The sequence below is a fragment of the Lutra lutra genome, chromosome 3 (genome assembly GCF_902655055.1).
Source record: "Lutra lutra chromosome 3, mLutLut1.2, whole genome shotgun sequence".
In the NCBI taxonomy this organism is placed as follows: Eukaryota; Metazoa; Chordata; class Mammalia; order Carnivora; family Mustelidae; genus Lutra; species Lutra lutra.
This window is the reverse complement of record NC_062280.1, coordinates 74,841,453-74,858,763: the sequence shown is the minus strand read 5'-3', so window position 1 is coordinate 74,858,763 and position 17,311 is coordinate 74,841,453. Positions and strand designations below refer to the sequence as shown.

The window sequence follows — 17,311 nt, the reverse complement described above, 5'->3', positions numbered from 1 at the left end:
GTTCTCCTGTCCTTTGAGCATTACGTCAAAAATTCTCCTGAGCAATGGAGTGATAATAGCACCTACCTCAGAGGTCACTGGGAGTGTCGAACGTTGTCAGCACAATGCCCAGCACACAGTAAGCATTCACTTGACATGCGCTAGCTATTAATTATCAACATCACTATTAGTGGCTGTAATTGCATCACTAGTGTTATTTTAGTAACGTTAGGTGATTTCTCCTAAGATAGGCCTTTTAAAATAAACCTTAAAGAAGCTATCATTTAGCACCTTCTCAGATGAATCTGTTTCCCCCCCAACATTTCATAGGCCATCTGATGATAAGGAACATTTCCAATAAAGTCTGTGACAGACACGGAGAATTCACAAGCTGGAGTAGATATATAAACTAAATTATTCAGTAGCATCAGGTGAACACAGATAAAAGTACAAATAGAGACTGATCACCGAGAATAAATGATATTGAGCTCATGTACATCCTTCACTCCGAAGAACACCAAACTGTCAACAACACAGATATTTATGCAGAGAATCTTATTAACAGTGAAAGAACTGTATTAAAAAAAACCCCAAATATGTAGTTGATTTAGATGCTATAAAGTAAGTATTCTACATCCATTAAAAATGAGTCTTACCTCATCAGGGCTAGGAATAATATTTACACTGACAACCTGATCACAAATAATAGATTCTGAATGTATTCTGTTCAACCGACTTCTTAGCTCAGCATTCTGGTTGAGTGCCTTAAAATAACAAAAATTGCACATGTGATTTCAAGTTAATAAGCAAGCACAAAACAGAATAAGCACACAAATTCACAGCAGACAAGAGTCTATGATGTTCTTGGTTATAATTTTGGAGTCAACACAGGCCAGATCCTACCCGTAAGAAGGAAATGAATGGCTCCCAATTAAGGTATTCATTTTTCATAAAATAAGAGCGCTACTTAGTAGGTTAGTGGGTTGAAAGAGTTCATGGATTTCATAAAAATGATTCATGGAATTTTCTCCCCCTTGGAGTCAGGCCCATTATTACATCCAAACCCGGTCTACCACCACATATATATTATGTTTTACAGCCTGAGATAAAAACTGCTGATTCTTTCCATTTTGGGTTCTAGTTTCTAAAATTTGGGAGCTGTCTCCAAGCCAGGTAGTGACATGAAAAATTATTTGGAAATGGAATGAACAATGAGCTGACTTTAATTTATAGACTTATATTTTATTCCAGTGATAAAAGAGTTGTATTTTCAATTTCTAGGAGCACATGTACATGACGGTGCAGCAGAACTAATTCAAGTGCAGCCCAAAAGGTATCTTCATTGAGCAGTATAGACACGGACAAGGAACTAACTCCAAGTTTTCGGCATCATGATATCTGTATCAGTAAAACACTACCTGGTATATAACAAGTTAGGACATGTGGCAAGAAGAGAACAGCTTTATATAAGCTTTACTTCCTCCAGGTGCCCTGTGGACAAAGGTGCTTGCATCCCACGGCTGCATGGGAACATGTTTCCTAACGTTAGATAGATATAGCAAACTGGAACTACATCAAGGATCAAAAGACATGTGAGAACAAAGCCCCACAAGAAGCTGGACAGTTCCTTCCCTTTGCATTAAAATCAGCAATGAGAAAGAAGATGGAGGCGGATGCCTTACTGGGTGGGAGAAAAATGTCAGGGCTAACAAAGGCATCTCCCCCAGGGAGCAGACATACTGTTGTTCTTCAGATGCAGTGTATGGATGTAGTAATCCAATACACATATACAAATGTAACATCATAATTCTAACTCTGTATCTATTAAAACAGTCAGGATAAACTACAAAGTGGCTAAACTCTACAGTGGCATTGAGGAGTACATAGTCCTTGGGGCATAGAACGGCCTCTCCTCTCTCCCTCCAACATGGTTTCCGCTTTTTGAGGAGAAAATTGTTCACTCACAGCTTTTGGCATTTGTTTAAAATTCTTTATAATCAGCTTCTAAAATATGTGTGAAATGTAACACACCTGATCCGGTGGACTGTTAGGTATTGAGGGATGAAAGGGGAATAGAGATCTTATAGTTGCTATGTTTATGGATTGAAGGATATACGTGTCTAGCTCCTTGGGAAAACAGGGATGTGTTATTTAGATAAGCGGTGATTACCCTTATAGTAAACAAGGCATGTACTTTAAAGGAAGAATCCTAATATCTTTACATTCTGCAAAAGTGCTCAGGATCATCTTTCCCAGAGCAAAATCTCAAATACTTGGTAGGTAAAAAAACAAACAAATGAACAAAAAACCAAACTACTTTATCCCCCTCCTTTGTGGCCACTATACCTATGTGTATTTGTTCTTTCCCTATTTCTTTGCCCATAAGTATGCTGAAGGTTGACTTGTCTATTGAAATATTTGGAATCAGATATATTTTACATTTTACTATCTTTTAGGTGGGAGGCCTCATGGGTGGGTCCTTTGAGGGCTTTAACTACAGATTCATAGTCTTGACCTGAGAGTTTCAGACAACTTCAACGGAGGGCTTCTCCAGAGTGCCTGCACTGTTTGTGGGCACTGAAACAGAGTTAACAAAACAATGCCACAAAAACTCAGTGGCGAGGAGAAATAATGGTTTTCCTCAGAGTAGGCGTTTTTAACACAGGCTTGCCATTTGTAAAGAAACTTATAGTACTCTTTGCTCCGGATAACTTTAGTGAAATTCCCGTTTCAGCTCTCATCTCAGCCAATTGTCACGAAATGCAATTGTGTCTACGGGCGTGTGTGGCACACACAGTAACCTCTAGCCATACTAGCCATAGGAGATGAACTAAAAGTTCAAAAGGAAAATTTTATTAATAATACATATGCAGTGGTAGAAGAAGGTTGTTGTTCGGTAGCCCCAAAAGCATGTATATAAGTACTCTTCCAAGTCTGGCAGCCCTAGCGGCAGAAGGCGGAAGCAGGCAGACAACCGAGCGTGCAACGGTCCATTTCTGCACATTTTCCCTGGGCAGCTCCTCCTTTTGCCTTGATCATACAGACTGTTTCTGACGTTTGTGACAGCCAAGTGCCACGAGCTTTGTGGTATCATGCTCTCAGACAGTGAGCAGGACCACATTTATTATTTCCCCTCCCTGAAACACAACTATTTTCTTTGTAATGATATAATGGAAATCTTGGGAACATGGAGGAATATAGGTAGCTTCTGTGGAAGGACACTATTAGCGATAGTTAATACAGAAGAGCCCAGATGATGGCAGAAATGACATTCAGAACGTACCCAAGGATCATGAACAGTGGAGGAGCAAGGAAAAAGGAGGGGCGTCATCAGCTACTCACACCAGCCAAGGAGCAAGAAAAGCTAAGAAGACATGTCAGTAATGACATTGCTCTATGAGCAGCAGATGGGACCAAAGACCTAACAGGGAGGGAGTGCCACAGGAATTCTTGTGCTTGAATTCTTCACCAGGCAGATTCTAGGCTTATTCTCACGACTTGCTTGAGCTAGTGAGCTTGGACTCAGCACAAAACTCTCCACAAAGTGTGTTCATTTCTCCATAGCTCATGTCCTTCGGACACATTCAAGTTTAATATATCCAAGAGACAAACCACACCTTCTCAATCTATAAAAGAAGTTACCATCTTGAGATCCTAAGTCAGAATCAATTGTCCAAATCCCCACCATGTTGGCTATTAACTACCATTATCCACCCTGGCAGATGGTGAGTGAAGATAACCTTGGACTGGGTGAGACTTGGACAGATACATTTTACTTGAATGGAACTGTGTGTTCTGGGAAGGAAATGTGGAAGCCTGAGGGCTGGGGAAGGATAGGAGACATATGGCAAGATAGAATTTGGAGAAAAGCAAAACTGATTCAAAAGGATCAAGAAAATCACTACGGCAGCTGTGAAATCTAGAGTGATCAAGAATCAAATCCTGGGAATCACTTAAAAATCACCTTCTTTTTTTAAAATTTAAAATAAGTACATACTACTACAGTATATATGGAAAATGCAAAAAGTAAAAAAAAATTTAAAAATTCATAACTTACTACCGTATCAACCAATTGTTGGTAGCTTGGTATATTTTTCTCTAGCCTTTTCCTATACATTTCCCACATCTTTTGATGGGTGCATACTGGACATCTGTGTCTGCCACTTATTCTTTGTGTATAAACATTTATTTTATGTTGCAAACTTTTCACAAATATGACTGCATTTTTGCATAGCAAGTGATTATCTTCTATAATTGGACACTTTATGGTATTACTGGTTTTTCCTAGAATAAATAATGCTGCCATGAATGTTTGTATGCATAGTGGATTTCTACATTCAGCATTACTTTCTCAGACTAGAAATATCAGTCATCGGCTAAAGGGTCAAAGATAAGATCTTTTTAAGGCTTTAAGACATATGGCCAAATTATGTCCAAAATGACATCAATTTGAACTTACTGGATAGCTAGAAAGAGATGTAAATAATTCCATGAAGAATATCTTCATCACAACAAATTTTGCCACGTTTCAGGGAATTCAAAATCAGGAATACTCTTGGAAGTTTTATCCCGATAAATACCCCAGAATATTTATTTTGTGTATGTGAAATGTTGTAGACAGGAAGGATGGTAAATACTACGATTGGGATTTTAATTATGGTACTATGTGCCTTAAGTTGATTTTTTACTTACATTTCCATATACTGTATTTCATTGATTCTAAATGCACATCTCCTCCTCCATTCAACATCTCTGAAGCACCGTCAATTTCACTGAGCACAGTCTGCTTTCTTTTCCACTAATGCACATAATGATGGTACATCTAACTATCGATGGCATGTTGATTTAATGAATATGGTAATTCTAGCTGCAGTACAAGGGACACATTCTGCTGCTCACATTTATATGGACCCCAAACCCACTACATTTAGCTTAAGCTGTGCATAGATTCTGGGGCCAGAGACCAAACTAGTAACAGTGTCAGAGGGTAATGTATTAAAGACAGACTCAAGTCAAGTCAAATCTTTTATTATTATAGTAACCTGGGGGTACTAAAGCTACCTTAGTCTTATCAGATACTATTTGATCGTGGGATTCAGGATACTCATTTATGAGGATGTGAAATTGTAAAATCATTTATAAAGGGATCAAGAGCATACACAATGCCCTGTCTTACAGGTTCGAATCTAACATCTATGCTACCTCTCAGGTGTAGAAGTTACCTCTAAAGTTTCATGGAGGTAAAATAACAGAATTATGTATGTCTTTGTATACACATAGATTGGGGAAGAAATATCACTTTAGAAGAGGAATTCATTATCCTGCAGTCTTGTAAATTATTGCATGCCCAAGGCAGGTAACAATTATTCTGAGCAGGTAGTAAAGAATGCTAATTTCACGTATTTTATATGCTCTGTGTCCTCTAAAAGGATGATGGAGTTTGCCAAGTTGATATCTTGAAAAGCTGTATTGAAAAGCAGCATTTTGATAATTTTACAGGTATCAGATGGGACTTATAACAAATGAAAAATATACTTTAAAAAAGTCAGACCAATTTAAGAAGTTATTCAAACACAGTCTCTCTCCTCCCCTCTCCATGGAGAGACTTAGCAGGTTATAAGAAAAAAACCTGAAAGTTTAACTGATAACCCTTGAATATGGTTTGAAGATATCTTCAGGCCACCTAAAATCACATTATAATGTGTGAAGTTGTACTAATATAAAGATGTACTTGGAACACTTGTCTCAATGTATGCTATTTAAGCATCTTGTTCAATTTGGAGTGCTATGTTGAAAGAGGGACAGTGAAAATGGAGTTGGCCAACCAGGACGGCTCCAACAGTTAGTTGTTTCCATCCTCACTGTCTCCTCATCTTCTGGTTCCTTCCCTTCACAACACGAACAAACTCCAAGGCTGACTTTCAGTCTATATAGTATTTGCACTTAACTGGATTCTTTTTGAGACAATCAAACCCTTTACCATTGATCTCAATGGTCAGTGCCATCTAAATTCTTTGGTTGCTTCGCCTAAGTCTCCATCAAAGGATCCTCTTTTGTTATGTCCTTTAACTATTAATGTTCTGTACAGCAGCACACTGGCCCTCTTTTGATTTATCAACATCTATAACTTTTCCAACATACCAGGGTATCCGCATCTTTCTTTTCAGCCAGACCCTTCTCCTGAGCTCTATTATCTACATATCTGATGTCTGATGGATGGTCCACAGACCCCTCAGTCTCCAAAAAAAATCCCTACCCAGGCCTGAAAAATCAGTTCCTCTTGTATTTCCAATATCAGGGAAAAGAACTATTACTAATGTGCTACTGTTTCCTTGTCCCTGTCTAACATGCAGCTGATCTCTAAGCCATGCTGATTCTATCCAGCCCCCCTTCCCCAGCCTTTGAGACTCATCCCTTCCTTCTACCAACTCCGGTGATTCCTGGGTTCAGGCTTGCATTATCTCAAATATTTTAAGACTCTGTCCAACTAGTTTTCCCTCAATTCTATCCATCCTCCATACTGCACCAGAGTAAGCTTTCTAGGTACAGAAATATACACTAATATTCTCAATTTCTGGCATTATCACTCATGAGTTTAAATTCTTGAAGGCCTCCCCAGCACTGATGAGAGAAATCTAAACTTCTCTGTGTGGACCTTGATAAGCTGGTTCCCATCTACTTACTTAGCTGTTTCTAGATTAATTCTTCCTTGTTCAACCCAGGCTTAGGCCACTAGGCGTTAAATGCAATTCTCCAGATACCTCTCCAGTGGTCTAACCATGGGCAGCGATTCCCTAGAAGGGAGTGAGCTGTCTATAAACTGAAATGTCTGAGCAAAAGCGACAGGAAATTCCAAAAGAGAGTCCAGCCTTAGGGGCAAAGAGTATAGACAGCCAGCGAGGGTACAGCTGGCCCAGCGGGAGGTATGGACAGACACAAGAACGTGAACATGGCCGAAATGCTGTGATGACACACAACAGGAAGCACTGAGTCCTCTAGTGAATAGGGTACAATAGACTGTCTTTAGAGTACCAAGTTATTTTTTGAGGGTAATATTGAAGTTTCTGGTTAAAAAAATATATATATATGACAGCCAAAAATATATATGACAGCCAAAAAAACCCCACCACAAAACAACAAGAAAAACCCATAACAACTGAACAAAAATCTTTTGAAGCTCTAAGTTTAGAGGTAAATAAATTATGTTTTGACATGACAGGGAAATACCCTCCAAAATATAAAGCTGAGATAACTTCGCTTTATTTTATTTTTATCATGTTAGCATCAGGTCCTCGCTTGGAAATTGCTGCTGTCTACTCGGGCCCCATTCAAAGCTCAGTTCCTTCTGATGTGTGGCTCTGCTCTGAGGTCAGGAAACTCCCATTCTTCTGAACCCCCAGAGCCCCAGAAACCTGTATCACCCACATGCTCCTCTGAATGGACTAGAGCATGGTCCATCTAACTGTTTCCTTTGTAAATACTGCTCATCTCACTAATCAGATCATAAGCTTCCTGCGGACACAGTGAGGGTTACTTTTGTCTTGGTGTTTCAAACCTTGTACTACACCTAATATACAGTCAGTTGAATAAAATACAATGAATAAATGAATGAACAAATGAATCACTTTTAAAAATTCTTCTTTACCATCATTTCTAATCTGGTGGCACAAACCAGATCTCTACTTCTTCTCTGTCTTAGCAAACAAGCAAATAAAAGCAAGCAAGCAAGAAACAAATACAATTTTAAAACCATCAACAAAACTAAAAGCAATCTATGGAATAGAAGATAATTGCAAATGACATATCTGATAAAGGCTTAGTATCCAAAATATATAAAGAACTGATACAACTCAACACCCCCCAAACCAACAATCCAATTAAAAATGGGCAGAAGAGGGGCGCCTGGGTGGCTCAGTGGGTTAGGCCACTGCCTTCGGCTTAGGTCATGATCTCAAGGTCCTGGGATCGAGCCCCGCATCGGGCTCTCTGCTCAGCAGGGAGCCTGCTTCTCCCTCTCTCTTTGCCTGCCTCTCTGCCTACTTGTGATCTCTGTCTGTCAAATGAATAAAAAAAAAAAAATGGGCAGAAGACATGAACATATATTTCTCCAAAGAAAACATATAGCTGGCTGACAAACACGTGAAAAGATGCTTATCATCACTTATCATCAGGGAAATGCAAATCAAAACCACAATGAACTATCACCTTCTGGTATAGCTACTGCGGAAAACAGTATAGGGCTTCCTCAAAAGTTAAAAATAGAAATACCATATGATTCAGCAATCGCACTACTGGGTATTTACTGCCCCCCCCGCAAGAAACATTAATTCAAAGGGATACATGCACCCCTATGTTTACTGCAGCATTATTTACAATAGCCAAGATATGGAAGCAGCCCAAGTGTCCATTATTTGATGAATAAAGAAGATGTGGTATACATATATACACGCACAATAGAAAATTATTTAGCCATAAAAAGTAATGAAATCTTGCCATTTGCAACAACATGGATGGAGCTAGAGTATAATGCTAAGCAAAATCAGTCAATCAGAGAAAGACAAATACCATATGATTTCATTCATATATGGAATTTTAAAAACAAAACAGGGATGCCTGAGGGGCTCAGTCGGTTAAGCGGCTGCCTTTGGCTCAGGTCATGATTCCAGGATCCTGGGATCGAGCCCCACATTGCGCTCCTTACTCAGCAGGGAGCCTGCTTCTCCCTCTGCCTGCCACTCCCCCTGCTTGTATTCCCTCTCTCACTCTCTGACAAATAAATAAATAAAATCTTTTAAAAAATGAATAAAAAAATAAAAAACGAAACAAGCAAAAGGAAAGAGAGAGAAAGAGACAAACCAAGAAATAGACTCTTAACTATAGAGTACAAACCGATGGTCACCAGAGGAGAATGGAGGAAAGAGGTGATGGGCATTAAGGAGAGCACTTTATGATGAGCACCGGATGATAAAAATACAAACTTAAAAAAAAAAAAAAGTTTGTGCAAAGGAAAAACAAAAGAAACAACACCTTTTCTTATTTTTCTTAGTACAAGCGTATGCCACTAAGCCTCTATCATTTACTACACCTGAAGGAAACACTGCAACACTTAGGAGGGTAAGAGTATATTTTGCATGTTTACAGGATGACATCTACGTGTTTACCCAACCATTATTATTTTTTTTAAGATTTTTTTTTAAGATTTTTATTTTATTTGACAGACAGAGATCACAAGTAGGCAGAGAGCCAGGCAGAGAGATAGAGAGAGGAAGAAGCAGGCTCGCCGCTGAGCAGAGGCTGATGTGGGGCTCGATCCCAGGACCCTGGAATCATGATCTGAGCTGAAGGCAGAGGCTTAACCCACTGAGCCACCCAGGCGCCCCTACCCAACCATTATTTTGATCTTTCTGATTCATGATACTTTCAGAATAAGGATTCTGAAGATCAATTACCACAGACTGAGTTCATGACATGAGGAGCCCAAGGCAAACCATTAAAATGTACTTATTTAAAAAAAGCCCTCTGCAGACGGGCACGACAGGTGCTACTTTGAGTGCTCATGCTCCCGAGTCCCATGGTTGTGCCCCAGAAGCAGGATAGGCACCTCAACTGACAGTGTTTTATGGTGAACACAGCAAGTGTGGCCCAGGTAACAATACTCAATAGCGTGAAACTTAACACTGAGGGTAAGCTGACAGTTTAGGTACATAAAACACGGTGAGACAGTTTGTCTATTTTTAGGGACTGAGGGAAACTACTCAAGCAGGAGCCGATCCACATGGAAAACCACTTACCCAGGATTTGCTCGCTCCTTCACTCTGATCCAAGGCACCAGGAAGTGAACAATATTTTATATAAACACTGAGTTCTCACACAAAATCACATAACAACATTGAATTCTCAAAAGACTTTTTAAAAGGGCATTTATAGACTAAAGGAAGGAAATAGTTCAGAGGAAGTGCTTGGGGTAAAAAAGCATTAAGCGCAGTTTTAAAGGATTTTTATCAGAAATTTCAACTTTGATATACATAGGTATTTGGTGAGTATTACAAAGATCAATATATGTTGAATAATATATAATGAATAATAGATAATGAATGTATATTAATAATATGTAATGAATATATATTGAATAATATATTTTATGATGTACAATATATCTTGAAATATATGGGTCTTGCTTCAGGGAACATAACTTAGATAGGAAGAAAATTCTAAAAGTATAAAGCAGAAAAGGAAAAAGTAGGTAAGAGTAAGCAGTAATTCTCAACAGATGTGGTATAAGTCGAAAATATTAAGTGTGGAAGATCTAGTAGATTCTGTTGTATTTAACACTAGGTTAAATATATTCTGGAACATATTTTAGAAGTGTAAATCATGTATAAATGCATGATTTGTCTTTTAAAGGGGCGGTCTTATAAATGACCATTGAAAGACATCAAAAGTATTCAATCGGTCAAAAAAACACAATTATATGTTTACAAGCAAGTTTGGTTGATTTTTACTCTTACCTTGATCTATTTTGCAAGAAACAGTTAACTTCAACCTTAATTAAATTAATTAATTTTTAAAGAATTTTAAAATTTAATCCCGACATTGTAATGTCTTGAGGGGGGTGGTTTCGGTTGAACATGCCATGCAAGACGGACCACCTCCACCCCAATATTTTACCTTCCAGGATCGGGTATGCATCATGAGAGTGAAACAAACATTCTCTTTTACCTGAGACAGTGACTGTCGGAGCCGTGCCATCTGCGTGCTGTGGCCTTTATTGTGATCCTGCTCAGAAACCATCTGCTTAAGCTTCTCCTTCTCTATAGCTATGCTATTAAATGCAGACTTCAAAAGAGAATGCACTGGGTGGGGAAAAAAATGAGAAACAAAGATCATATGGATCTAGGAAGAATATATAAAATTACAAATTTTTCAGCATTTTAACTCATGGGTAGACATTATCTGGAAGGATTATATTACAGTCTAGGTAAAAGTCAGCCTAACAACGGAATCTTCCAAAATACCTATACACAAAATGCATATGGTAACAGTAATTACTCAGAGTGAAAATTGAGGTCTTTCATACCTGAGACGATTTAGAAGCAGGATATAAAATGTTGATATCAATTCTTAAATATCAAGATTTAGAAAATTAATCTATAATTCCTAGAAGGAAAAGGCAACAGGTTTTCTTCTGTCACGGATGATAAGAATATTTGAACAGTTCTGTGTACAGTGAATTCTCATGCAAATCATTTAGAACTATCCAGATATTATTTCCCCAAAGCAGGTACCCAAAAAGAGCATTTTATAAATTCTGCCAAAATAAAACAGGAAGCTGATTTAGAAGTCCTGACTAGTTTTCTTTGAGGTAGGAAATGATTTGGCCTTGAGAATAGCACTTGAATTGCTTTGTCAGCCAGGAACATCTTGAGGTAAGCACTGCATTCAAAGAGTAAAACTTCCAGGTTGGAGACGAATAAGTTCTGGACATCTAATGTACAGTTTGATGACTATAGTTAGTAATACTGTATTATATACTTCAAAGTTAAGAGAGTAGATCTTACATGTCTTCACCACAAAAAAGAAATGGCAATTACATGACATGAGGGAGGTGTTAGCTGATGATGCTATGGTGGTAATAATTTTGTAATATTTAAGCGTATCAAGTCAACAGGTACATCTTAAACTTGTTAAATGTTATATGTTTATCATATCTCGAGAAAGCTATAAAAAACAAAATAAAACCACCGTAAAAACAACACCCCCCGCCCATTTTTGTGAACCCAATAACATACATTGGTAGAATCGGAGGTAGTCTTAAAGTCTGAAATGCAAGAAGGTTGGATTTCCAATTCCTATCTTTATAACAGCAGTTTCTATAATATGCAAAGTCTGCTAAACTAGGGATTTCCATATTCGAGAACAATTATTTTTAAAAGAAGTGGAAAATTTTAGCAAAAAACACAGGCCTGAATGAAGAGGGGAAAAATGGTGGGATCACAAGGGACACACAATCTATTGATTTATGTGCCACATTCTAGTCATCATTGATTTAAAGGTACTAACTTGAAAGCTGGCATACATTAACCCCACTGGCCGTTCTAAAAGCAGACTCTCAGACATTTTAAAATCATAATTCTTTCTAAAGAGTTTGCTCATAGTCATAGAAAAGCCCCCCTTTTTTTTAGCATAGTTGGAAAGAAATACGTTGTTTCAACAGAGGCTTTAAAATCCTGTTGAAACATGGATTTCCTGAAAACCTCAGGATTGTAACCGAATACACAAAGCTTTCCTGGGGCCACTTTCTAATTTATTCATCTCCCTTGAGAGGCTGCGCTATACATACTTCATTCACACATTTGTTGTCTCATTTTGCCTGCTTCTACAACTGCCCCCTTGTCCCCCTGCTGTTAGAAGTAAACGTTCCTGGCCGTAATCCTATGCTGTTATATAAAGAAAATAATACTGCTCTTGTCTAATGGTATAATTAGTATCTGACTAAGAAATATAATAAAAATGTATCAGGAGTAAAATTGCAGGTGAAAGAGTGTTGGCCTTATAGAATCTCCACTGAGAAATCTTCAGAGAAAAAATGGTGGGGGGAAGATGATTTAGCTTAACTGTTTATGATTACAGAATTAAAGAAATATCTGATAGAACATCTTGGATGATGGTTTGAGAGTATGAAATTTTGTTGATTTCAACATTCCTAGAGATGTTCTCAGTGTATGTCTCGTCTTTTTCCTGACCCACCAGGCTCTTGAGCATTATGGGGGCACATGAGATGTTCCATTTACAACACATTTTCAAGAATATCTTATCATCTCTTACCAACAGCCTCAGGGTAAATAAATGGGACGATTTCAGAATAAGATGTTAATGACTGAAAACCACAAAATGTGTATCTTTCTTCAAGAGAGTATGCATTTTCAAAGAGAATGCCTGGGAAGGTACTATCTTGAATCAAAACATGAATATCAGCAACTGAAATTGAAATGCTATAGCAAAAGCGGGGGAGGGGTGGTAATTTGGAACCCAGGCTCTTGGTAAACACAGACAGGACTGCTCAGTCCACCTACAAGCTACTACCTGCCTCTTATTTATTATACCCTGCTCTCTGTGGCTGATAACACCTGAACTTACACAGCATGCTTTACTGGAATTAAATATGGAAAAAGGGACTCCCCCCCCCCCACCCCGGTGGGCTCAATTACCCCTCCCCTCAAATCTGAACTGGCCTGTGAAGCTCTGGCCAATAGAGGGCAGAGGAAGTGACATTGTGCCAAGTGAACATAACTGGCAGCTTATCCACTCCCTTGGAGCCCGGAGCCGTCATGGAGAGGGACACAGCTGTGTGCACCCCTGCAGCTATCCCCCCAACATGCCTGGTACCTGGGTGAAGCCACCTTGGTCTTTCAGCCCAGCCCAGCCTCCAGCCGAATAGCACTGAGGCCGGGCCACGTCACACGACAGAGGACTGAGCCTGAGCTATGATCAAGGAGTGTTATTTAATAAAGGAAAATAACGCTTGCCACTGAACTCCTTGCTAAGGATAACCCACAGTCTGTATTAAATGAGAACTAAAAGACACTGAAAAAGAAATGTTGAGTCATAGTGTCTGCTGGCCTGCCTAGGATAACCCTTTGTGTCTTTCCTCCTCTCTCCCCGCTTATGAGACTTTGTTTCTCCACTCAAAACTGTGAACCAAGAGGCAGGCATCACACCTCACTGCATTTTGTATCTAGGACTCCGATCAGTATAGACACTACTTAGTCTTTCTACCACGACCACCTGGACAAGGATTGAAGGGTAAACGATAACCTCTCACCAAAGAAGAGAGCGTTTCTAAAGGGCACCTGATATTTGTCATTACCTTTCTGTGCAATTAGACAAAATTCTTCTTGAAGCTTTGTATAATCTGTCGAACTTTCCAGAGGGTCAGTGAGGTGGCTAGGGGGAGTCTGAAATTCGATGTCTGCACAAAGGTTGGGGTTGGAGGAGTGCAAGCGGACTGGTGACATGGTAGCACTGAAAGGGACCTGAAAGGGGACGGCACAAATTAGGAAAGAACAACAGTACATTGGTCCACATTCTCGCACACAGGAAAGATGGCCTCCCTTCTCCAAAATACTAGGTTCCTTTGTAATGACACACCCAGAGACACTTAGTACCCATTTAGTTGGCAGATGGTTGGGGTGGGAAGGAGTCTCAGTTCAGAAAGCAGATTTAGGACTGCTGTAGACTCCGCCAGCTTTTGCCTGCTACAGGGAGAGAGGACTACAGAACGTCAGGCAGGAAAGGCAGAATCCCAGATAAGCTTTGCTCTGAACCCACAGTTGGAGCTAAAAAAATCACTGGCAGGAAGCAGTAGTTGGAACTCTTACAAAGTCTGGGTACTAGTGTCAGAGGACTTTTTATGTTCACAGAGTAGGAACTCACCAAACAGGTAAAAAATACAAGAAAGATTTACTTGCTCTGTGGCCATGGGATAAAACATAAACAGGTTTAACAGTAAATATAATCATGGTTTAAAAAGACTCAATTAAATCTGAAATTGATTTATTAAAATATATTTGTAAATGAAATATATATGATATAAATTACTGTCATTTAACCTTTGTACGTTACATACAACACTGGTAAACATACGAACATGGCTTACGAAATGGCCAATATTGAAAAGCAGTAAGTAAAAAAAGTCATATTACTATAGATTTTCCCAAATGGCTGCAGATACTTTCTTGCCTGCCCTGAATCTGGGCTAGGCTTGTGATGGGTGGGGGTAAAGCACCATTCCCTCTCCTTCTAGAAGTTACACCTGACCATTATAAACGCCATTGGCCAAACATTCCCAAAAAATGAGAACACCAATTCCTATTGTAAATCAGATTACCAGTAACCTCCCCTAGTTCTTACTGCACAGATGTTCCTTCAATTATCTTCAAGAATCACTCTTAAGACTCCTCCAGAAGCTGAATTTTATATACATTAAGGGGTAATTCACACCTAGCTAGCAGGAAATATGCCTATCTGATGTAGATGTGTATCAGAACCACTTCCTTTTTTTTTTTCTTTTTTCATATTTTGATAGAGCTTTAAACTTCCTGACTGAAGAAGAGAGAGCGAGTAGGAGAGGGGTGAAGAGTGGGGAGAGGGAGGGAGGGAGAGAGAGAGAGAGAACGGGAAAAGGGGCTTGTACTTGTGTACTGAGGATACACAGGGTAGATGGAGGAGTTGGAGAGAACCAACAAATCCAGGCTGAACTGCAGTTTACCGACCTGGGTAAGGGTAACTGAGACTGGAGGGGCGCCCTTTGGATATAGCTTGGCCACAGCGATGGCAAGGAGTTATTATCTCAAAAGATATCCAAGGCTTACTGGGGAACAGTGAGCATGAAGCTTTCTCCCTAAATTCAGTTATGCTAAGCACGCTACTATAGGTTATCCAAAGCATCTGGTATCTGGAGTTATCAAGTGGGTCTATCTGGTCCTCTGTAGGGACCTTGGCTACACTGAACTGGGGACATGTCAACAACTTGTTTATCTCATCAGGATCAGAATTTTGGGCTATTCTAGAGAAGAGACACGAAAGTGGCAGAGAAACCATTTGAGAAAACGAAGTCCTTGGGTTCGATAATGTGGTAGAATCCTGACCAGGGAACTCTGTGATAATAATGACTGAGGTCTTCTGGGGGTCCCTATAAAGGATCCAGATATATTCTGGAAGAATATTTGAGGATAGACAAAGGGAATTTCTGATCTTAACTGTGGTGATGCTAAATCTAGACACAGCAGTGAGCCCTTAGCCTTTTGGGAGGGACACAGAGAATCCATGGGAAGGTTCGTGAAGACTAGAAAGTCATGGGAAGAAACTGTGACTTGAGGAAATGGGCAGATCAGGAAGTGTGCAGATTTAAGGATTTGATACGGTTTTCAAACACAAAGAACTAGGAGAGCATAAAAAGAAATGGTGGGTATCTGGTAATGGGGAATGTAATGTGTTGAGGTTCACGGAAAAGGGTTTTGCCTGCATTTAGTGCCCTCAACACTCCAAGGACTGGCACGAAATAGGAGAGGAGGTATGGAGGCTGGGGGAGGCCATGATGCAGTAGAGGCCCAGATATGCCAGTGAGGACCCAGACTTGTCCCTGAGATAATGGCCTGTCTATTAAAAGTTGGAATCAGACACTAAGAGGAAAAACACATGTTACACATTTATTTCTTGAACATAATGAAGTTTAAATTGGCAATTAAAACAGTAAAACTGATCTTGTATATAACCCGCAGGGAAAGGGACTTGGAATGCTCCATTCAAACTGCAATCAGACAGCTCCCTGGGCAATTGAACCCAGTTTTTATATACTTCTGACTGAAAATGCTTACATTGCTACCATTTTTGTTAAAAGAAGTATATGGAATGGGTCATTTTAATTGAAGAATTCATGAAATGAAATTGAGAATACAAATGGAGATGTATTAATTTAATTGAATGCTTCATTCAATTAGAGTTATTTACTCAGTTTTTTCTTCATTAATTTGGGTACAATGGGATTAAAAAATGTAAGTCATAGCTAGGTCTTCTGTCCGTGATGGCTAGAGTGGGAGCTGTCCACAGTTCTCACTGTTTGCACTCGAGACTCCTCCATATTGGATGCAGCCTTTACACCCCACTTAGGAACAAAGTCCAAGGCTTCCCTGAAATCTTATGCCAGGGAGGAAGCCTGATCTTGGAATATTCGGATACTAATAACTGCAGCTCGGAATGGGGATGATAGGAGGTGCTTTTAACACCTGTCTACAGAGAAGTTAAAAGAGAAACATGGATCAACAAACAGTGGAACAGTTGCACCCAAATTTAGCAATGGTAGACATGAATGAGAAAGGGAACACACAAAAGCAGAGCTAAGAGAGATACTGAGCATATACAATGTACGGAGCCAATGTGAAAAGTCTCCTGCTGCAATTCCTCTGTGTGATGTGTACAGGGATCCTTGTGTAGAGAACTAATTGCATTGGGACCCTCGGTGTTCTTCTGTGGGGGAGGGGCCAGTGTGTCTTTTCCCAACCCCCTTATTCTGTTGGGTCTGGCTGATGTTGGGTGTGAGCCATTTTGGGTTCTAGTGCTAAGAATCCACAAGAATCAATCTCTGAAACATCTGCTTTGGGTGCACTTTTCTTTGGGAGCAATCTCAGCTGCCCCAGATATTTGAGTGGGTCTCCTCCTCACTGGAGGAAAATAAGCAACTAGGAGTCATTTGCAATATTCTAGGTAAAAGGCACCGAGCTGGATCAGATGGGCTCAAAATGCATGGGATAACTTAGTGTCGGGAAGGAGGAGG

At 39.6% G+C, this 17,311-nt stretch overlaps 1 protein-coding gene across 1 annotated transcript in view; it reads right to left on the bottom strand.

Moving 5' to 3' along the window:
* Positions 1 to 17,311, bottom strand: part of OSBPL6 (oxysterol binding protein like 6) — a 211,430-nt gene that overhangs the window by 23,949 nt on the left and 170,170 nt on the right. Inside the window, 3 exon segments of the mRNA XM_047722287.1 lie at positions 636 to 743; positions 10,699 to 10,832; positions 13,847 to 14,012. Of these exon segments, the coding sequence (XP_047578243.1) occupies positions 636 to 743; positions 10,699 to 10,832; positions 13,847 to 14,012 (408 nt within the window).